The sequence below is a fragment of the Neomonachus schauinslandi genome, chromosome 4 (assembly GCF_002201575.2).
Source record: "Neomonachus schauinslandi chromosome 4, ASM220157v2, whole genome shotgun sequence".
NCBI lineage: Eukaryota > Metazoa > Chordata > Mammalia > Carnivora > Phocidae > Neomonachus > Neomonachus schauinslandi.
Window position 1 is genome coordinate 70,469,183 of NC_058406.1, and position 24,727 is coordinate 70,493,909.

A 24,727-nucleotide genomic window follows, 5' to 3' on the forward strand; every position below is an offset into this window, starting at 1 on the left:
TCTTTCAAGACATATCTCCAAAGGCAAGGGAAACAAAAGCAAAAATGAACTCTTGACTTCATCAAGATAAAAAGCTTCTGCACAGCAAAGGAAACAGTCAACAAAACTAAGAGGCAGCCCACAGAATGGGAGAAGATATTTGCAAATGACATTACAGATAAAGGGCTGATATCCAAGATCTATAAAGAACTTCTCAAACTCAACACTCAAAAAGCTAATAACCCAGTCAAAAAATGGGCAGAACACATGAACAAACACTTTTCAAAAGAAGACATACAAATGGCTAACAGACACATGAAAAAATGCTCAACATCACTAGCCATCAGGGAAATACAAATCAAAACCACAATGAGATACCACCTTACACCAGTTAGAATGGTAAGAATTAACAAAACAGGAAACAACAAATGTTGGCAAGGATGTGGAGAAAGGGGAACCCTCTTACACTGCTGGTGGGAATGAAAGCTAGTACAGCCACTCTGGATAACAGTATGGAGGTTCCTCAAGATGTTAAGAATAGAGCTACCCTACAATCCAGCAATTGCACTACTAGGTATTTACCCCAAAATACAGATGTAGTGAAAAGAAGGGGCATGTGCACCCCAGTGTTCATAGGAGCAATGTCCACAATAGCCAAACTGTGGAAGGAGCTGAGATGCCCTTCAACAGATGAATGGATAAAGAAGATGTGGTACATATACACAATAGATTATTCAGCTATCAGAAACGATGCATACCCACCATTTGCATAGACATGGATGGAACTGGAGGGGATTATGTTAAGTGAAGTAAGTCAAGCAGAAAGACAATTATCATATGGTTTCACTCATATGTGGAACATAAGCAATAACACGAGGACCATAGGGGAAGGGAGGGAAATCCAAAGGGGGAGAAATCAGAGAGGGAGATGAACCATGAGAGACTATGGACCCCGAGAAACAATCTGGGGGTTTCAGAGGGGAGAGGATTGGGGGGTAACAGGGTAATGGGTATTGAGGAGGGCACTTGCTGTGATGAACACTGCGTGTTATACTTAACTAATGAATCACTGAACACTACATCAAAAATTAATTATGTACTATACAGTGGTTAACTGAACATAAAAAAAAAAGTATAGTTGAAGTCCAAAAAAAAAAGAGTACTGCTAAACATAGCTATACAGGTAAATAAAAAAGAGAATATAGATTCTAAATAGTCAAAATAATCCTGAAAAAGAAGAAAAGAGTTGAAGGCCTCACACTTCAATTTCAAAACTTACTACAAAGCTACAGTAATCAAAACAGTGGTACTATCATAAAGATAGACATAGACCAATTGACTAGAATAGAATCCAGGAGTAGACCTTCACACATACGGTCAAATGATTTTTGACCAAGGTGTCAAGAATTGGGAAAGAAGAGTCTTCAACAAATAGTGCTGGAAAATTTTGATATTCACATACAAAAGAATGAAGTTAGACTCTTACCTCACATCATATATAAAAAGAAACTCAAAATAAATCAAAGACTTTGGACTAAACCTATAAACCTCTTAGAAAAAACAGGGGAAAAACTTCATTACATTGGATTTGGCAATGGTTTCTTGGATATGACAGTAAAAGCAAGGCAAGAAAATACAGACAAATTGGACTACATCAGAATTAAAGACTGTGCAAAAGACACTATCAACAGAGTGAAAAGGCAACCCATGGAATGGAAGGAAATATTTGTGTCATATACTGGATAAGGGATTAATATCCACTGTATATAAAGAACTCCTACAACCTAACAACAACAAGCAACCAAATTCAAAAATGGGCAAAGGACTTGAATAGACATTTTCCAAAGAATATATACAACTCAATGAGCACATGAAAAGATGTTCAACCTCACTAATCATTAGGGAAATGCAAATCAAAACCACAAGTAGATACCACTTCACACCCATTAGGATGGGTGTTATAAAAAACCAACAAACAGACAAACTAGAATATATAAAGTGTTGGCAAGGATGTGGAGATACTGGAACCCTGTGCAGTGCTGGTGGGAATGTGTTAGGGTGCAGCTGCTATAAAAAAACAGTAAAGCAGTACCTCAAAAAATTAAACATAGAATTACTATATGATCCAGCAATGCCACTTCTGGGTATGTACCAAAATGAATTGAAAGGAAAGACTCAAACAGATACGTGTACACCTATGTTCATAGCAGCATTATTCACAATAATCAAAAGATGGAAGCAACTCAAATGTCCACCTGGATAAACCAGATGTATATATACAGACAATGGAATATTATTCAGCCTTAAAAAGGAAAGAAATTCCAACACACGCTGCAATGCAGATGAATCTTGAAGATATTATGCTAAGTGAAATAAGCCAGTCATAAAAGGTAAAATACTGTATGACTGTCACTTACATGATGTTCCTGGAGTAGTCAAATTAATAGAGACAGAAAGTAGAATGGTAGTTGCCAGATGCTGGGGAAAGGAGGAATGGGGGAATTTTTATTTAATGGGTACGGAGCTTCAGTTTTGAAAGAGCAAAAAAGTTCTGGCGATGGATAGTGGAGATGGCTGCACAACACGTGAAGGTACTTAATGCTACTGAGCTGTACACTTAAAATGGTTAAAATGATAAATTTATGTTATGTATATTTTACCAAAATTAACAACAATAATAAATAAATAAACAAACATAAATAAATATGCTCATTATCCCTTACACTCAACCATCCCACTGCTGGGAATTAGTCCTATGGATATTCTGCAAAATGATAAGCATGGGGACTGGACATTTGTACTGTTTGTATTAGTAAAAGATTGGAAACAAACATCCACCAACAGAGGCCTTACATGTCTATTAAGTAAAATGACTATTTTTTAATTTTCTGTGAATGGGTGACAGTGAAGAACACAGTGGCTTTTAGTAGATTAATAGTGTAGAGTATGTTTCTGAATGCATAGTAAGGTACCAGCAATTTTAAATGTTAACCCAATGAAAAAGGCTTTTATTCCCCCTCCCAATAGGCATTAGAAAGAAATGTCATAACACTTAGTCACTCATAAATTTTCTTGGCAGTACACATATTTGTATAATTCCCAATATAGTCCCAAAGCCTAGCTCATGCCTGGCACATAGTAGGCATTCAATTTGTTGAAATTATTAATGTTTTCCCAAGGATAGTCTTTAGTGAGGGCAGGCTGAGAGAGACTATTAAGAGGATTTGCTGGGGGAAGACTTTCAGCAAATCTAAGTGCCCACATCTGAGTGTAAAACTCTCATTAGGTGCAATGAAGGAATCCGAAAGCAGAAGCTCCCTCCATGTGCTCTTGTTAGAGAGAACACGTTCTCACATGAAAATCCCTTAAAGTTTATAAACATGAACATAAAATAGAATATAGAGAATAAGAAGTAATCAGATTGTTGGCACTAATGAGGGGAATTAGGATTCATTATACCTTGGGGGAATGAAATCTTCATAATTCTTCCCCAGCTTATTTGAATAACATTTAGATCTAATCTGAGCACTCTAGTATTTTGAGGAACAATGTTATTTTTAAGGTTTCTGAAGTCTTAAGATCACTGGATAGGGTAAACATTGATGGGATAAGAACTGATTTCAGGTCATACCCCTCTCCACAGTGGAAGTAAACCGCTTGTCCTAGGGAACCAGGACTATACCAGCAGCTGCAACCTCTATATTCACCAATCCAGGTTTCACAGTTGACCCTCTCATTGGAGTAAATCAGTTGAATACTCCTTATCTCATTTAATTATTTTTAATGATTACTGTTTCCACCCCCCACTCTAACACACATACTCATCTTGTTCTTCCCTGCTCCCCACCAATCATTTTTGGTTAACTTTGACAGCCTGTTGTAGATTTGTTAGTTTCTAAATATTTTACCATGTGCGCTGAGGTCTGGCCATCACTGTGATAATATCCTCAAACCCAAAAGCACCATCAATATATATTCCTTTTCCTGAAACACTTTTTAGCTATTCCTCTTTAGGAACTTGGGCACGTTACTTTACTTCCATAGGTATTAAGAAAGGGGAGTTAAACTGGATTCGAGGTTTTCAAACTTATCTTGACCCATAGCAAGAAGTATATTTTTACTTCATGATAAGGCTCACCCAAAAATACATACATTTAACTGAAAAGTTTTACAAAACCATATTTATTCTTACTAGGGTTGATATACTGAATTTTTTTTTGCTTTTTTAATTGAAATAAAACTCACATAACATAAAATCCACCATCTTAGCCATTTTTTAAAGTGTACAATTCAGTTGCTTTTAGTAATTCACTATGTTGTGTAGCCATTATCACTACTTAATTTTGGAATATTTCCATCACCTCTAAAAGAAACCTCATACCCATCAAGCAGTCACTCCCTGTATTTTTTTCTTCTTTCATTTAATTTCATTTTAAAAGAATTCTGAATAAGACTCACTAAACTGTTCCAATCCATGAGCGTGGAATGTTTTTCCATCTCTTTGTGTCTTCCTCAATTTCTTTCATAAGTGTTCTGTAGTTTCTAGAGCATAGATCCTTTACCTCTTTGGTTAGGTTTATTCCTATGTATCTTATGGTTTCTGGAGCTGTTGTAAATGGAATTGATACCTTAATTTCTCTTTCTTCAGTTACACTGTTAGTGTATAGAAATGCAACTGACTTCTGTGCATTGATTTTGTATCCTGAAACGTTGCCGAATTGCTGTATGAGTTCTAATAACTTGGGGGTGGAGTCTTTTGGGCTTTCCACATAAAGTATCATGTCATCTGCGAAGAGAGAGAGTTTGACTTCTTCTTTGCCAACGTGGATGCCTTTTATTTCTTTTTGTTGTCTGATTGCTGAGGCTAGGACTTCTAGTACTATGTTGAACAATAATGGTTAGAGTGGGTATCCTTGTCGTGTTCCTGACTTTAAGAGAAAAGCTCTCAGTTTTCCCCCATTGAGAATGATATTCGTGTGGGCTTTCCATAGATGGCTTTTATGATGTTAAGGTATGTTCCCTCTATCCCTGTACTTCGAAGAGCTTTATTTTATTTATTTATTTATTTTAAAGATTCTATTTATTTGACAGAGAGAGAGACAGACAGTGAGAGAGGGAACACAAGCAGGGGGAGTGGGAGAGGGAGAAGCAGGCTTCCCGCTGAGCAGGAAGCCCGATGCGGGGCTCCGTCCCAGGACCCTGGGACCACGACCTGAGCCGAAGGCAGACGCTTAATGAGTGAGCCACCCAGGTGCCCTGAAGATTTTTAATCAGGAAAGGATGTTGTATTATTTTGTCAAATGCTTTTTTAAGAAAAAAGAATCACTAATGAGTCACAAGTCAGTCTCAAATAATGGCTAAATAAATTACTAAGAGAACGTCTATCTCTAATTCAATGATCCTATTCCATTCTAGACATTATTTCCCTCCAAGTGAAATATTCTATCTTGGAGGATTCCCACTGAAATTTTCCAAGAGATGCAACTTGCTTTTTAGACTCATTTATTCATTCATTCAACACTTATTAAAAGCTTGGATGGAAAAGAAATTAAAAAAATAGAGAGTTCACAATCTCATAATAGAAAGAGACTGGCATGAAAATGATTATCAATACAAAGGGGAAGTTCTACCTTGCAGTGTGATGAGAAGGAATTAGGAAGAATTTCAAAGAAGATATGATCATAAGTTGACCTTAGAAAAAATATATAGGTATTTTCTCATTGACATTTAGACTCCTTCTCAGGGTTACACTGCCGCTTTCCTACCATGGCCTGTGCAAGTCCCAGGAAGATAATATAAGGAAACTAGCTTTCATACTGACCAAGAGGAAGGAAGACAAAAAGGAAAGAAAGGAAGAAAAGAAGGAAATAAAGAAACTAAAATTTATTAAGTATCTACAATGTGACAAGCACATGTATTTTCTTATTTAATCCTAATAATTCCTCAAAGTATATATTCTTATCCACGTTTTGTTCAGAGCAAAAATCTCTCATACTACTTCATTTTGGCTGTATAGGAACACATACAAACATTTTTCAAGTGAGACAGGGCTATGGTGCCACAAAGTTTGGTATTTCAATGTGAAAACTTTCACTAAACACCTCTAATTTGCCAGTGATCTTTTAGGACTTATATCAAAGTCATTATAAAGTGAGAAGAAAACTGATGAAGGTATTTGTAACCCATGCTTTGTGGAGAGCTAGTGGGGAAGGAGGACCAGAAGTAGAGAATACTTTAAGATTAGAGACAGGCATTCCTACTGATGCTCATGCCAGGGAAGGTTTCAATCCCCCAGTCAGATGGCCAGAAACGGGGAGTAATTTTTAAAAATCATGGGGAATGAAACTCCTGTTTCCAAGGATATAATCTTCCTGTGGCATCTTGCTTGAGAGTTATTCTTTGCCCTGATGAAAAGCTAAAAGGAATGAAGCATTTCTGGCCTGCTGAGAATAGACCATAGTAATCCACCTGCTAGAACTGTCAAAGATCCAAACAATACTAGAGCAGCATGTAGAAATAAGTAAGGCCAGAAAGCATAGGACTAGGCCTTGTTTAGGATAATACAGCCAATGGTGCATCTTTTTTAGGCAGGAAATCTGAACAAGGACCATTGTATTTGACCAGGCTGCTGTAAGAGTGGGGCAGGGGTGAAGGTTGGGGATGGAAGGAGACCTCTTGCAGGAAGAAGGAAGACAAATAGATTATTGAGTATGAGAGTGAATTCAAAGCATGTGGGGAACCAAACTTGGAACTTTAGAGTCCAGGAGATAACAGCTGAGAATGAGGCAACAGAAGCATTGCTTCAAAGATAAGGATAGAAAAAAAAAAAAGAAAAAAGATAAGGGTAGAGAGCTCTGGGTTGTCATAGGTAACAAGCAAATACATAAATCTGAGGGCTTCTACAGCCACCAGCAACTGAGAAGGATTCACGTAAGGCCTAAGAAGTGGGTTACTGTTTGGTAGAAAAAGAACATTTAAAAAAGGAGAGCCAGAACTCAGAAGCAGGGAGAAATGGAAGGAGTTAGTATTTTTTTGAGCACCTATTATGTCAGGCACTGTGCTGTGTGCTTTACTTCTTATTTAAAACTCATGGGACACCTGGGTACTTCAGTTGGCTGAGCATCCAACTCTTGATTTTAGCTCAGGTCATGATCCCAGGGTCATGGGATTGAGCCCCGGGTTGGGCTCCCCCCCCTCAGTGGGGAGTCTGCTTAAGATTCTCTGTCTCCTTCTGCCCCCTACCACTCTCTCTCTCTCAAATAAATAAACAAATGTTAAAAAAGTAAAATAAAACTCAAATCCACCCAAGAAAGTAAGAGACCATTCCCATTTTATAGACAAGAAGTCTGGGGTTTAGATTTTGTTACTGTAGTTGGGAAGACTCTATATCGGATTAGCAAAAAGAACAGAGGTAGGGAGGAGAAACACCTTTTAACAGGGAATTAGAAGAAGCTTTAAAAAGCTTTAATGTAATATACTAAGATAAAGTAAACAAAACCAAGAAAACTTACCCTTGGGCCTGGTGCTCCAGGTGGACCCTATAACATAACAAATTTTAATTTTTCAGTAGAGATCTCAAACCAGGCAAGCATATAAGCATCAATGTAAACAGATATTAATGTAAATAAACTCACTGGAGGCCCTGGTTGACCTCTTGGCCCTTGGGGACCCTAGAAAAAATGGAGACAAAGCACAGTATGTATATCTTATGCTTTCAGTTTGGTATAAACAAGACAACTAAGATTCAACCTCTACCACTGCCTTTCCTGTGAGGCAGGTCATAAGATTCAAAGTTGCTTTACTATATTGAAGTTATATGCTCTTTTTATTCAACTTTCACACACATTCATGAACAAGCTGGATATTTCATGTTTTACTGATATTACTAGGAACTGAATTTATTCGTTTTAATAAACAATTATAAATTTAACATTTAAAAAAGTTAATACTGCTTAAGTATGTTTTTCCTGTTATTTCTATCTACCATCCACCTTATCAGCAAAGATGGAAACTTTCATGTTCTTAGACGCCTCCTTTTCCATCAACATCCACCTATAATTTGGCTACCTACTACTATTGAATTGACCTCCAAATCTCTCCAAAATACTACTTCTCTGTCTTCACAGCAACTGTCGTAGTTTAGTGTTAATCATGTGTTATACACTGAATGTTTGTATCCCCCCTTCCCCCCCCCCCCCGCCCCAGATTAACATATTAAAGCCTTAATCTCCAATGTGATGGCATTTGGAGGTGGGTCTTTGGGAGGTAATTAGGTCACGTGGAGCCCTTATAAATGGTAGTGACCTTCTAAGAAGAGACACCAGACAAATGATCTCTCTACCATATGAGGATACAGCAAGAAGGCAGCTGTCTGCAAACCAGGAAGAAGATCCTCACTTGACACTGAACCTACCAGCACCTTGATCTTGGACTTCAGAGCCTCTAAACTAAGAGAAATAATGTTTGCTGTTTAAGCCATCCAGTCTATGGCAATTTGTTATAACAGCCCTAGCCAAGGCATCACATTTTGCTTGGACTCCTAATCTGACGTCCTGACTTTATTCTTTCTACTCTGCTAACTATATTTTACTTATGAAATGGAAATCTAATCAGGTCATTATTTAGTTAAGATTATTCAATGGCTCTTTATTGTCTAGAAGATAAGTTATAAACTTCCTAACAGTGATAGCTACTATTTATTGAGAACTTGCTACATACTAAGTCGTGTGCTCACTTTTTGAGAACTAACTATATGCCAAGTTGTGTGCTATATTTCAGTTAAGAGAATGGCAACCAGCAAATAACCGGACAGAGCTAGGATTAAAATTGAACTCAACTGAATAAAAAAGTATATGTTCTTAATCAATGTACACCACTGCCTCCTCTTCAAAATATGGGCCTCACCTCTACTTACTCCCCCCAACACACCTACACTCCATCCATAACCAACTACTTATAGATCTCTGAATCTTCAAAGTTCTTTCACACATGCTTTCTTTTGCATGTGCTATTTCCTTGACCAGGAATGCTCTTCCTTACTTTCTCTGTCTGTTTAACTCTAATTCCTCTTCCAGTATGTCCTTAAAACTCTATACCCACCTTGCTCACCCCTCCCTGGCTACCTTTCTCCTGTTCAACCAACCACTTCTGCATTCCATAGTACATAACAGAGTGGAAAATCCCTAGGAACCCTTAAGAGTGTCTTAGTCACTTTTTCATTTTCTGGAACAAGAATAGTGACTACTTTGTAGCAGGTGTTTGAAAATTGTTATTGAATGAATGGATATTGTTAAAATTAACTAGTATTAATTTAGAAATTAGAATAATTAAAATGTGTAGAGCAAAATGTGAAAAGTTATGTTGACAGTTTTCAAAATGAAACAACAGTAATTGGGGTGCCTGGGTGGCTCAGTCATGAAGCGTCTGCCTTTGGCTCAGGTCATGATCCCAGGGTCCTGGGATCCAGCCCCACATTGGACTCCCTGCTCAGTGGGAAGCCTGCTTCTCCCTCTCCCACCCCCCTGCTTGTGCTCCCTCTCTCGCTGTCTCTTTCTCTGTCAAAAAATCAATAAAAAATCTTTAAAAAAAAAAGAAAGAAACAAGAGTATTCACTGTTAAGAATGTCTGCTCAAACTATGGACTCTGAGAAACAAACTGAGGATTCTAGAGGGGAGGGGGGTGGGGGATAGGTTAGCCTGGTAATGGGTATTAAAGAGGGCACGTACTGCATGGAGCACTGAGTGTTATACACAAACAATGAATCATGGAACACTACATCAAAAACTAATGATGTAATGTATGGTGATTAATATAACATAATAATAAAAAAATGTCTGCTCAAGGCGAGCCTGAGTGGCTCAGTTAGTTGAGCATCTGACTTTGGCTCAGGTCATGATCTCAGGGTCATGGGATCCAGCTCCACATCCAAGTCCCTGATCAGCGGGGAGTCTGCTTGTCTTTCTCCCTCTGCCCCTCCCACTGCTTGTGCTCTCTCTCTCTCAAATAAATAAATAAAATCTTAAAAAAGAAAAAGAATGTCTGCTCGGGGTGCCTGGGTGGCTCAGTCATTAAGCGTCTGCCTTCAGCTCAGGTCGTGATCTCAGGGTCCTGGAATCGAGCCCCGCATCCGGCTCCCTGCTCGCTCGGCGGAAAGTCTGCTTCTCCCTCTTCCTCTGCCTGTCCCCCCAACTTGTGCTCTCTCTCTCTCTCTGAAATGAATAAATTAAATCTTAAAAAAAAAAAAGAATGTCTGCTCAAACTTTCACTTATTTGATGGTCAGCTGAATGTTAAGATGACATTGAGTCAAATTCAGATTATGGTTAAAAGATGACAAGACACAATTTATCTTCAGTTGAGATTTGAATAATGTTGATGTTATGCTTGACTTATATTAAGTACTGCCAGAGCTGTTGATTCTAAATATCCTGTGACAACTAGAGCCAACAATAGTAACTTAAAAAATGATAGAGTACTCCAGTACCATGCTTGCTGGCCATTTCTTAGTTTGCATGGCTTATGATTACAATTGAAAGTAAAGAATGTATAAAACTTGTACCTCAGGAGCTGCATGATAAATTACGGAAATGTCTTATCGGAGACAGCCTTTAAATATACAGAGGCTCAGAATGAATTTGGCTGCGTAAGTTTCTCCATTCTGGAACAACATTGTAAAAATAAACAGTTGACATTTCACCCCACTTGGCATATTTCTGATATTTGCAAAATCTCTCTGGTGGTTCAGGACAAAACATATGTTTTATCTTTGACTTTGAAAGAGGAATTTATCATAAAAAGAAGAAACTACTTCTACTGCTGATTTTATTAATTTCTTTTCAGCTTGTTATCCAAAACAAGTCAGGTCATCGCAAATATGATCAAATGAAATACTTGCAACCAAACAAGACAGAGCAAGACAACCCTAAGAAAATAACTACATAGAACAAGGCAATTAGCCAAGTAAAACAAAATATTATTCAAAAATATAGCATTTATTAGTTCTTTTCTATTCCTTTAGCTCACTCTCTCTAGATACTATAGAAAAAGTATCTAAAGCAGTTTATAAAAAAGCAGTTTAAAATGAAACTATGATTGTCTATGTTAATTTCCTAAAGGGAAACCAAATTAATGTGAATAATGTTAATGTTATGGTGATAATTTGGCCATAGTCAAAGCACTACTATTGGAAATAGACTCTCTTTCCATTTAATCCCAGAATTCACATTTGATCCTCCAAAGGTAACATATTTTTTCTTACTCTTTAAAAATACTGATAAGTGCATGTCCTTGAACCCGAGTATGTTAGACTTTGCCTTTATGTAAATGAAATCTTGACTTAGTTTCATAATCTTCACTTTAGGCTGGCTTAGGTACAGAGAGCTTCCTTATTCTCATTTATAAATTGAGAAGCTTACATTATAGGATGTTTAGTAGCATCCCTAGTCTCTACTCACTAGATGCAACTAGCAACTCTCCCTTTTCTGCAGTTGTGACAACCAAATATGTCTCTACATATTGCCAAATGTCTCCTGTGGTTGTGTGTAGTTGGGGAGATGGCTCCTGGTTGAGAACCACTGATTTAGAGGGTTTAATTGGTAATTTAGTAATATTAAATAATATTTATTAGAAGTAATATGATTAGGATGGAATCAGTGAATTATAAGGAACAGAAGATAACTACAATTAGGAATCTACTTATGTGGAATCTGCCATATAAATGGCTGAGCTATTCTTAATGTATGTATGTATGTATGTATATATGTATGTATGTATGTATGTATCTATCTTATACCATCTTCTTGCCCAAGTTGCTCCTAAAGCTTATTTTCTGAGACATACTATAATTAATAGAAAAGTACAATAGTGTGGGAATTGGGAGACCTGGGCTCTGGTCTTATCTCTGTACCTAATTAACTATATATCCTTGAGTGAGTTGCTGCACATTTAAATCTCAGATATCTCAACTGTAACAAGATTTGGTGAAGATAAATCTCTAAGATTCACTTTAAAATTGTGATTTTCAAACATTTTATCAATTTTCTTCTTCATATTTTATATGTGAAGAAAGAAGGTGACCACACACATACAAGTTGGGAATTTTAAATTTGAAGTTTGTATGAATATAAGGAAGTATGTACTTGAATTAAAAGAGTCTGATAATTTTTTATTTGGATGAATTATACTATCTATGAATTTTAAAAAGAATCATATACATATGTACTTTAAATTCTTAATTTGTTAATATTTAGGACATATTTTCCCATAACTTAGCTTTTCCTTATAAGGCATCTTCTTCACTTTCAAACTGGAGGCAAATAAGATAATTCTGCTAATCAAGAACTGTAAAGACACATGAACTTATAATATGTGAGAAAATGTCAATTGTATTCTTCAACATTTTACTGATTTTCATTAAATAATATGCTATAAAAATGAGGCAGCTAATCTAAAAATTTAAATGCTGAGATCATTCTCTATTTTTTCCACTTCTGTGGCTTTAAGCTATATGTTTCAAGTTGTGCCATTTTGTCAAAATCCTTTTCAGATGATTGACACCAGGGTATTATTTTTGTTATGAGTTAAAATTTTATTTTTTTACTAATTGTATCTTATATATCTGGTGATCATTTTTGCATTACTTACTTCATAAATTAATCACATTCTAACAGTGTTTGGTGCCTCATGGAAACCAGGAGATTTTTATAACTTTTTAAGATTAATTTGCCATTAACATAATAGTTTTGAAGCAGGGGAGAGGAAGGGGTTCTACACACTATATGCTAGGAAGGCTTCTTAAGATGTCATAAAACTCTGGGTCAGTTTAGAGCATATATATATATATATATACATATATATATATATAGGAGTGCGAAGACTTATTTTTAAAATAGTCCATAGGCAGGCAGATATGGAGCACATATAGGCAGATATGGAGCAAATACAGAATAGAAAGGAAAAAGTCACTCTTTAATATATGGCAATATAAAAACAACTTTCTTAGCAGTGGAGAGGACCTATTTGGGACCAACACTAGAGTTTATAATGTTAAATTGTAGAAGATATAAAGCTTCCTAGCCAAGAAACCCAAATTTATTCTAAAGGGGCTACATTCATGTATTGTATAATGAGCTGTAACCTTTTTTTTTTTTTTTAAACTTTAAGGCATTGAGTAATGATTTGGTCTTGGTATAAAATGGCATAGCTTTATAAATTCTTATGCCATCTTCACAGAAGATTGAAAAATAAGATTTATAAATCCTGCTTGATAGATTCTTACATTTCTGATCTTTGTATGAAGAGTGAAGTATCATATTTGTCTCAATACAATAGATCTTGGCTAATAAAAATTCATTCCAAAAATGCCCCATGTACTGGTATTATTTGAGGCTGACCGCCTTGAGGATATATTCGGAAACATAATAGGTACCTAGAAGTCTTTAGGCAGTCAGTTACTTAAACACAGAAATGGAAAATTCAATTCAACAAATAAACAATTTAAAATTTATCCTCGAGAGTCACTCATATTATACAGATTCTTCCTTTCAAATGTTTAAAGACAGCTATCATGTCCCAACACCTCAAATGTTTTCTAATTCATTCACCGGTAATTTACTAAATATTTATTGAACATGAACTATAAGGTAGGCACCATCTTAGGTGTTGCACACACAGCTTTATAACAAACAACAGATAAAATTGTCTGTGTCATGGAGCCCATAATCTAGTGAGGAGAGATATAAAAAGCAAGAAACCCAAATAAATATGTAATATGTCAGGTTGCAAGGAAGCAGATTAAGAAAAGATAGGGAATCTCAGGCAGATGGGGGCATTGCTATTTTACATAGGCTAGTGAGAAAAAGCCTCTCTGAGAAGAGGACATTTAAGTCAAGACTAAGGAACACTTCCCAGGCCTTGTACTATGTCCTGACTACTAGTTATTATGTCCACAGGTGGCAGTTGGGTTGAGGATAAAGTGTGAGCAAGTAAGTCCACCTTGAGCAAATTATCTTTAAATTACAACTTCATGAATAGGAACTACAGGAATAAAGAGCATGGGCAAGAAAAAAGCAGGTGCAAAACTCGGGAAGTGAAGAGAGAGCAGTGAGAACAAAGGAAAGGGATGCTCAGGTTGCAGAAGTCTGGCAAGGGCAAAACATTCCAGCTATTTCGACTGGTTTTTCCAGGACATGGCTCCCACATAGATCACTGATCTGAGAGAGCCCTTCTCTGAATGTGCTTTACTTTTGTCCATGTTCCCCTGTGGGGATGGCCTGACTGGTGCCACCACCTGCTTTATTCTGGATGCCATATGTCTATCAGCACAACCTAAAATTTCAGGCATCATCCGCTGAATTTGCAATCCATCAGAGCTGCTGAATTTTCTTTCATACGATATGCCTGTGACATTGCCATAGGGCCTTGCGGTTTCCTAACCCTGATTTGATCCCTCTGGGGATTCTTAGGCTATCTAAAATCACTTAATTTCCCTTCTTCAGCTAATTAACATAACTGCAACTTACTTATTCTGAGCCCCAAGCATACCCTACGGTGAAAAGAGAAAATGTCAGCTGTCAATGTAATTTCATTACCTTTTAAGCAAGACTTTTCTGCAACCTTTAAGTTTATTCTTATTTGCCTTCTGTACTTGGTTTCGCTCCCCCTCATTTTACTCCATGCCTGCGCTCTGTTTAAGCTGGTGCTTTAGTAAGTTTAGCAGAATCTCTGCTGGGAAAGTGGCCTCTTTACAAAATATCTCCTTTAACCTGGAAGAACTGGCATCCCAGAAAAGTAGGAAATAGTGCCAGCGTAAGCCATATAGGGCCAGAATGTGCTATGTACCTTTTGTCCATCCTCTCACAATTGTTTCCATTTGGCTGCAATATATAGCTCATGATTTGCTTCTGCTTTGCCCCTCTTGGGCACTGACCGCACACAGCGGCCATACCCCTAAGGCCACCTGGCTGTGCTCCTACCCCAGCACTGGTGTAGAAGGCTCACAGAGCAAATGCCTGACGCCCGACAAGGCAAGCATGCCATTTCACACAGTGCCTGGCAAGAATTTGACTGGCAGGTTCTTAAACATGTTTAGGGGCTATATTCAGGCCTCACTACAATGTGCCATATAGATTAGTTCTACTTCCTGAAAACTGTAATTTTATTTTTACTCCGCAAGTATTAGAGACATAATAATGAAAAAAAATCAAACAAGGCCCTTGCTTTTATGGAACTTACATAGCCTAGTGACAAGTGATACTATAACCACAAATTTAAACTTACAGTTTCACCTCTAACGCCTTTTTCACCTATGGGTCCCTACAAGAAAACAAAAAATGTTGGTTTAGTGCTACTGAGTTATTTACCCAATGTAGTTGAGGCTATATACAGAAACATGATAACTTATGTTTTTGTTCCATCTAGCAAGACTTCTTTAGCAAATTTATATAAATTCTAGTTTCCTTTTCCTAAAGTAAGCAAAGCAAAACCCAAACAAAAACAATTTATTGATTTATCATGTTGTGCACAAAGTGAGACAGGGATAACAAGCACTCAGTTAAGTCAAAACAGCTGATCTGACAATCAAATACAGATCGATTTAGAAGGGAAGTTACCAGATTAAATTCTTCTAATATTTGTTTACCTCAGCCTTTGAAAACCTTGTTTCTAGGGTGATGTCCTCCTTTTCTTTCATTTTCTCTTTCTATTCCTCCTCCTGAGCTACATCCCACAAACTTTGCTATGTTGTATATAAGAACATTCAGTTTGAAATATTTTCTAACTTTCCTTGAGACTTTCTTTTTGATCCATGGATAATTTAGAAGCACATGGTTTAATTTTCAAGTGTTTGGAGATTTTCTTATTATCTTTCCAGTTTACTGATTTTTACTTTAATTCCATTATGGCCATAGAACATACCTTGTATGACTTCAGTTCTCTTAAGTTTAGTAAAAAGTTTTTTAATGATTGAAAATATGGTCTATTTCAGTGATTTTCCACGTACACTTGAAGAGAAAGTATAGTCTGTTATTAGACGGACCTACTATTTAAAAAATTTCTGCTAATATTTTTGTTTTCATCCTTGTGGAAATTATATATGTATTTTTTATTTTAAAAATGAGATACTACTATTCATCTTTTCAAAACCTGAATTCATACTTTCACAATATGTTATGAATATTTTCCATATTAATCCACATTCTTCCAGATAATTATAATGCTTATTTGTGCTTAATAAACTATAATCTTTTTACCGAATTTCCTATTAGATTATTTCTAATTTTGGTCATGATAACACTGTGACAAATATCCTTGTACTCTATAAAAATTGTCCTCCAGAAAGTTTGTTTGAGATTGCATGCACGCCTGCAATATATGGGAGTGTATGTCTTCTGACACACACCATGTACTATCGTTCTTTGTTCATCTTGCAGGCTAAAAATACGATCTCATTATTTCACCACTGATATCACTTCTTTTGTGTTTCCTGTCTTGTTCTGAACTCCTTTTAAACCGGGATATTAACTTTCAAAAACTAATTTTTAAGATACCTTTATAGAACTTGTTTTTATGCCCCCCCCCAACCTCCAGCCCAGTATTAACAAATTGGTATGTACGTTTTTTCATACCTTTTTTCCTAATCAGTATCAACAAATATATTTATGTATGTATGGGGTGATTTGTTATATTTTATAATACTGATATCATATTATATACTCTTGTATGCATCAGATTTTTCACACTTAATACATCATGAACAACCACAAGACAGCTGAACTAGATATAACTGTTTTTAATAGTTGCGTAGTATTCTATGAAATGGCTAGACCATGGTTTACACAACCATTCTTTTACAGATGAACATGTGATTTCAAGTTTTGCTAATACAGCCATTACTGTGAAAAAAATCTTTGTAAACATTCCTTAGTGTACTGAGTGCTTAATTTCTGTGGCATAAATTCCTCCAAGTGGAACTGATTGGTCATAAGGTATATGCACTTACATTTTAACAAATATCTTTCCATGAAGACTATAATTCACATTTCTTCTAGTGATAAACTGTTCTCCCTAATACCCTCCTGAGAAGTTAGATGTAATATCTTATTATTACTTTAATTTGCATTCTGTGACTGTAAGTTAGGAGAGCATCTTTCCAAATAAATATTGACCTTTTGGATTTGTTCTTCAATTTTCTATTGAGTTTTCTATCTTTTTCATACCAATTTGTAAGAGCTCTTTATACATGAAGTCATTATGTGTTTTTGCAATTACTTTTCCCCAGCTTATATTAATTTTGTTTATGGAATCTTTTTCCATTCAAAATTTTAAAATTTTCAAGCAAACACATATTCTGTTCTTTTATATAGTTTTAAGATTTCCTTTCTTATATAAAAGGTCTTCTCAACCCTTAAGCTACACTTTAGCTTTCTAGATTTTTTTTTATACTTTAAAGTCTTTAAAAAAAAAGATTAAAGAAGTTGGGTGAAATAGGGTTCCAATTTCTTACAGCAACAGTAGGACTAAAAATAATTCCATCTCCTTTCCCTATCACTGGTATAGGAATGGGCATGTGGCTGATCAATGGACATGAGGAAAAATGCTATGGGAGACTTCTGGAAAAAAACTTTATTTTTTCCCAAGATAGGGCTGTTTTCACTTTGGATAATTATGTCTGGATGTAATTGCTGAGAAATTGTAGTCATCTTGCTAGAAGCCTAATTATGAAGCTAACACTCAGGATGGCAGAGTAGAGACATGGAAAGAACCTGGTCTTAGATAACATGATTGAGTCACTAAATTAACCAAATCTGAAGCCCTTCCTACCTCTGGGCTTCCCATATGTGATATAAATTTCCTTATTATTAAAACCAGTTTGATTCTGGGTTCCTATTAATTTACAGCCCCAATCATCCAGATATACCATTTTTGTTATAATTAAATTCCTATATATTCTGAGATCTAATTCTGGGCTCTAGCCTGTTTACACTCATCTATTTGTTTATTCCTTTGTACTACCATATAGTTTCATTTACAATGACTTAGAAGTAATGTTTCCTTATTTGGAAAAGCAAGTCTTTCACGCCCCACCACAATTTTTTCTTTTTTCCCACAAAGTATTGGCCATTCTCAAGTGCTTATTCTCTCATGGTGAACTTTTCTTAGAAGTTTCTTTAGAATGGAAAAAATGGAATATGGAAAATATTTGGTGTGCATGTTGAATATCATAAGGACCTTTAAGAACTATCTATAAACAAAAGATATTTTAATTGAGCCATTTCTTTATTATAGTTTCCTTGACCAATTAAATTTTCACATTTTTTGACAGAGGAGAACAATCATTCAGTAATCACAAATATGTGTTTCTTAGCTTGCTGAAGAACCATCCACCAAAATCTGAGAATTCTCCCACTTATATAGCTCTGAGTGGTAAATGCTGAATATAACTCTGAGTGGTAAATGCTGAAAATCTAGAGAAATGTTGAGTTACACTTTTTATTTTGTAAAACCAAAAATTCAGCAATTTTGGTGGGAAATTCTTCCCTAATTTATCAAAGAGAATATACTTTATACTCAAAGCATTCCATTTTCTATATTAAGACTGTGTGCCTCTCCATATAATACTTTCAAAGGATTCAAAATATTGATTCCCTGCAGGGAATACCTCTTTCCTTTCCAAATCTCAACTTGCCCCTACCTATTGGGTTCTTCCTCTTGTAGGTTTACACTACTGTTAGTATTGTAAAACTCTCCCCTGACCACTCTGCCAACCATTGTCTTATTTTTCTGTTTTATTTCGTACTCAAATTTCTAAAGGCACTGGCCTCTACTAACTGTCTCAGTTTCCTGTCCAGACACAGCTTGAATGGGGGCAGAAAGAGCACTGATCTTGAAGGAAGAAACATCACCTATGTAATTCACTAGTTGTACCACCTTGAATAACTAGGTGAACCTCTGTAAACTTAATCTGTTTCCTCATGTCTTAAATAGAAATAATACCTACTTCAAAAGTTTGTTGCAGGAATTTGAGAAAAGTTATTAAATATATTTATTTCCTTCCTTACTGCAGTCTGTACTTTATCTTCTACTATAATTTATTTTATTAAAGATCACTGTTAACCACTCCTTACTTGAAACTCATCTATCTGAACCTTGTGCTTTTCTGTTTTCCTGGTATTCCCACCAACTATCTCTTTCCTTTATAGTAGGTCGGCACTTCCAAAGACTCAAATCTTGGCTGCCTGTAGTTCTTTTGCTAAGCTTTCTCCTTCAGAAAATGGATTCCTTTTATTGCTTTAGGGATCACCTCTATACTAATGATGCTCAGCCCCTTCTCCCCTGCTCCAGTTCTATTTTCCTTTCTTAACTCAAGTTTTAAGTGTCTACCTCACTATATACACCCCCTTCATTACACATATGATCTCTAAGTTCTCAGGAACCACCTTCTAAATGAAAATGTACATCTATTTTTGCCCTTGGCTTCTCAAATAGCCAGGGTGATCCTTTTTGGATTACTCTAGAAATAGGGTTAAAGAGGAAAAAACAAGAATATGAAAAAGAAAAGGAAGACCTATATTGTAACAAACTTACAGTTCTACCTGTTGGGCCTATTATACCTTCTTTGCCAAAGGGGCCAGTGTTTCCCTGTTGAGGTAAAAGAAAATCAGTCAGTCTCACTGCCAGTATAATGCAGAAAAATTCTAGAAAATTTCTTGTGCAACGGTAAAATAGTCCATGTCCACATAATTCCAGTTTTTAGTATAAAATCTTATAGTATCAGAAGAAATCATAGTACTTTTGATTTGCCATATGTGACACAATTCTATATATTATTATAGATTCCTATCAGGAGAGTTACATCTGTATAATTTCTAACAAACTGATAAATCAGCATTACAATTTTCATACGGTGATAATTTCAATGATGCCATTTTACATGTGGGTCGTTACATAACAAATGCAATCACTTTACATAAAAAGACTACATAGAATGATGAACAAAATAAAAAAGATGTGGTTCATATATGCAATGGAATATTACTCAGCCATCAGAAAGGATGAATACCCACCATTTGCATCGACATGGATGGAACTGGAGGGGATTATGCTAAGTGAAATAAGTCAAGCAGAGAAAGACGATCATATGGTTTCACTCTTATGTGGAACATAAGGAATAGCACTGAGGACCACAGGGGAAGGGAGGGAAAACTGAATGGGAAGAAATCAGAGAGGGAGACAGACCATGAGAGACCCTGGACTCCCGGAACCAAACTGAGGGTTACAGAAGGGGGGGGATGGGTAACCGGGTGATGGGTATTAAGGAGGGCACGTGTGGTGATGAGCACTGGGTGTTACACACAACTAATGAATCGTTGAACACTACATCAAAAACTAATGATGTATTATATGCTGGCTAATTGAACATAATAATAAAAAAAAGAAAAAAAATTTTGAATAACTTTATAGACGTTGAAGGAGATATCTGAGTGACATGCAGTATGGAATTGAGAGAAGGTTTGGGAAAGAAACTCAGAACATCATATGTGACCAACTTCAGTTTCTCCATCTGTTAAATAAGATTGCCTGTGTCATAGGGCCATTGTGAGAATTGAATGTGAAAAATGATTTTGAAACTGTAAGCTGTTACTGATTATGAAGGTAACTTTGAATAAGCTCAATCTGGTCAACTCTTCCCTAACTATGTACGGAACCTATCTTTTTTTTTATTGAAGTATAACTCACATACAATATCCTATTAGTTTCAGGTGTACATCACAGTGACTCAATATTTTTATGCACTACAAAATGATCCCCACATTAAGTCTAGTTACTATCTAGTATACAAAGCTATTACAATATTACTGACTACATTTCCTATTCTGTAAATTACATCCTCATGACTTACTTATTTTATAACTGGAAGTTTGTACCTCTTAATTCCCCTCATCTATTTTGCCTGCCCCCAACCCCTCCCGTCTAGTTACCAACAGTTTGTTTCCTTATATCTATGTATCTGCTTCAGTTTTGTTTTGTTGGCTTGTTTTATTTTTTAGATTCTACATACAAGTAAGATCACACTGTATTTTCCTTTCTCTATCTGACTTACCACTTTTTTATGAATACAAAATACCTGTTGTAGTTATTTTCCCTCAACCCCCACTCCCACTCGCAGCAAATTTCAGTCTTTCTGGCTCACACTTAAACTGAATTCTTTTTTTTTTTTTAAAGATTTTATTTATTTATTTGAGAGAGAGAGAATGAGAGAGAGCACATGAGAGGAGGGAGGGTCAGAGGATGAAGCAGACTCCCCGCCGAGCAGGGAGCCCGATGCGGGACTCGATCCAGGGACTCCAGGATCATGACCTGAGCCGAAGGCAGTCGCTTAACCGACTGAGCCACCCAGGCGCCCTGAATTCTTAAACGTAGTTATCTAATAGGCTCTCTCTTTGTCCAACTCCTGCCAAGGTACAGAGAATACTAGCAATTGAGATCATTATGTCATAAAGTCCATCCACAGATACCCTAGAATGAGATAAATTAGCTGGTACTATAAGAGTAAATCTAATGGAATCACTTTTAAATACAAAGACTGACTTCAAGTGATAATTTGTAAATATGGTACCCAAATCTCAAAGATCCACAATCAAATCAAGAGAGTTGATTTCTCTAATCAAATTTAAGCCCTAGACTGGTTTATCACTGAAAAAAGTCAACAAAGTTTTCATCCAATGAACTTCACCATGATCTGACTCTCTAAAATAATGATTTGTTACAAGAATGGAGAGGTATACATGAACTCTAGAAAACAGGAGACCAAACAGCAAAAAATTGCCTATGTTTATCTAAATGTGTCTGAAACATGAGGTGTTATTATTTTATTATTTATTATATATTTTATACTTTTAGAGAGGGAGAGAGAGGTGGTGGGGGAGAGGCAGAGGAAGAGGGAGAGAGAGAATCTCAAGCAGGCTCCACGCCCAGCAAGGAGCATGAGGCGGGGCTCCATTTCACAAGCCTGACATCATGACCTGAGCTGAAATTAAGAGTCAGACACTTAATGGATGAAGTCACCCGGGCGCCTCTGAGGTGTTATGATTTTAATGGTTGGTACCAGCTAACTACATAAATACATCTTTGAGATGAAGAACAATTAATCCAAATTTCCTACTTCAATTAATTTAATTTAATCATCTAGGATTTATTGATTATTGAGCAAGAACTAGTTACTAGGCCACTTAATATCCATTCTATATTCTAATTATGCAATTAGCAGGCAACCTTATAACGTATTATCTGGCCAATCACCTGTGCATTCAAATTTTGGCTCTTTGAGCAAATTACCTTTCAGAGACTTAGTTTCCCCACCTGAAAAATGGGGATAATATCATCTCACATGGGCTTTTTATCGGGATTAAATGATATAAGGGTCACAACCTGAACACTGGTAAATAATAGTTTTTTGCTGAATATTAACCTATCGTGACTTTTCATTGTCTTTATAATGACTTAATAAGAGATATCTGCAATTATAAATTAGCATTTGTGAGCAGTTACCAGAACTTTACTGTTGGTGAACTGATAAAGGTTCTGGAGCTGCAAAGCAATATAGGCTCAGACTCTGACCTACAGAGACCCAGCACTTGGCAAGATTCTGCTTAGGACAGATGCTAGGCAGGGAGCCAACTTCTCTTTGACAGTATCCAGAAAGGACTAGTTAATTGAGAAAGCTTCGTAAAACTAGAAGGAAGGTATTGAATTAATAGAGAACTGAACATATGTAAGAACTTAAAAGTGATATTTATTATAGAGAAGACTGTCCACATATAACCCACCTGTGGATAATCAAGAATTGGGCCTTATATAAAAGCACCAACTTTCCATGGTTCTTCGGAAATCATAAAAATAACTAATAAATTTGCACCTGAAGAAATGTTGAGGCGGGTCTTTAAACAAATATTTCTCATGACAACACTGACCCCTGTATTACCGAAAATAATTTATTGTAAGGGTTGGAGAAGGGGTGTAGGATTTCAAAAATTCGACTTTTCATTTAATATTTTGCACAAGATAGTGGTTTTCAGCTGTAAAGTTCTTCAAGATTCCTTTCTCCTGTTTCTGGACCTGTCTCCTTCTTTCTGCTGTCTCCACCCTTGCCCCAGTAGCTGCTGTTAGTTAAGGGGGTGCTACCGCTAAAGTCAAACCACTCTTTGGTTTTACAGCTTTTTTTTTTATTTCAGTTTTAGAGATCATCTCATCAATTAGGAGACTGTGGCTAATGAAAACAAAAAGAAAACAAAAAGCAAAACAAACAAACAAAAACCAGTAATTGCTGATGGCTTACCTATCGCTATTTCTATTTGCTACAGTCTGCAATTCTAGGCACTAAACAGCTAACTGGAGTTCTTCAAACACCAGTCTTTGCAACTCTTTAAGCAGTTCCTCATCACTCTCTAGGGATAGATACCTCTGAGCTGGGAAAACATAGCTACTGGGAAATATTTTTCAAAGAGTGGTGTGAGGAACTCTGGTGGCAAGCCTCCTCCAAGTGGTGTGTGGGGGTGGTCTCTGGTTGTATTAATGCTTATAACATGAAACTGCTTTATGTTTTTGTTCCTAGTGTGAGTTAATAAATACATTATCCAGTATCAACATTAATTCTGATATATATTTTCTAAAGTAAGAACTGGGAAAATGGGTGGTCTATGTTGTCCTTTGCTCAAATTAATATATGAACTGAAAAAGGCTGAGAACCTTTGCATGGGATCTACTGAGTTTCTATCTTAAAAGTCATTTTATTAAGTTATTAATTTGGGGTATATTAATTTTAGAGTTCTTAATGCTAATTCCCACAATAAGCAAAGAATCACAATTTCCCAGCAAGTAGAATGACTTTATACTTACTCTCTGCCCAATAGGACCTTTAGGACCTGATATTCCAACAATGCCAACATCTCCCTCAGGACCCTAAAAATATAATAAAAATAAAAAGTCAAAATCTTTAATTCTATATGAACATTTTATAAGTGAAATAATCTTGTAACAATCTATTGAGTCGGCTCTTAAAAAATGGAATGTTAATGTAAACGGATAGTTAATGATGTACATGCTGAAGTACTATGGAGGAATTGTTCTGAAGTATGCAAGTTACTTTGAAGTACACCAAAATGAATCCAGAGAGGGAGAGAGGGACAGAGAGATTCATGATAGCAGGTAGAATAAAAAGTTATGGTAGAATCTAGGTAATAGATATATGGGTTTTCATTCATTCTCTCACCTTTGCTGTATGTTTGAAAATTTTCAAAATAAAATGTTATATGCAAACAATGAATCGTGGAACACTACATCAAAAACTAATGATGTAATGTATGATGATTAACGTAATAAAATAAACTAAAAAAATGTTTGGGAAAATGGAATATGAGGGGACAAAGGTGAGTTATTCAATAAAATTGGTAGGAAAATATATAGCTACATAAAATTTAAAATTAATATTTAATTTAATATTCAAAATTCAAATATATAACTGTACCAATGGAAATTTTGCAGATTAAGAAATACAAAGGCTCAAGTGAGAGACTAAATATTGGTATTTCGACATCTTTCTGATGAATAGCAGAAAATGTGTAAACATACTCTGGGGCCTGGGAATCCTTGGAAACCTGTCAAACCTTGAACACCATGTTCTCCCTGCAGTATGAACAGACAGGATAATCATTATTGTGCAATGGTGGCCTGGCCTGTAGAATAATAATACTTAGT

At 36.0% G+C, this 24,727-nt stretch overlaps 1 protein-coding gene across 1 annotated transcript in view; it reads right to left on the reverse strand.

The window, feature by feature from the left end:
- The window catches only part of COL24A1 (collagen type XXIV alpha 1 chain), a 355,028-nt gene that overhangs the window by 19,711 nt on the left and 310,590 nt on the right, over window positions 1-24,727 (reverse strand). The window contains 6 exon segments of the mRNA XM_044914336.1: window positions 7,491-7,517; window positions 7,614-7,649; window positions 15,254-15,289; window positions 19,559-19,612; window positions 23,870-23,932; window positions 24,602-24,655. Coding sequence (XP_044770271.1) covers window positions 7,491-7,517; window positions 7,614-7,649; window positions 15,254-15,289; window positions 19,559-19,612; window positions 23,870-23,932; window positions 24,602-24,655 — 270 coding nt within the window.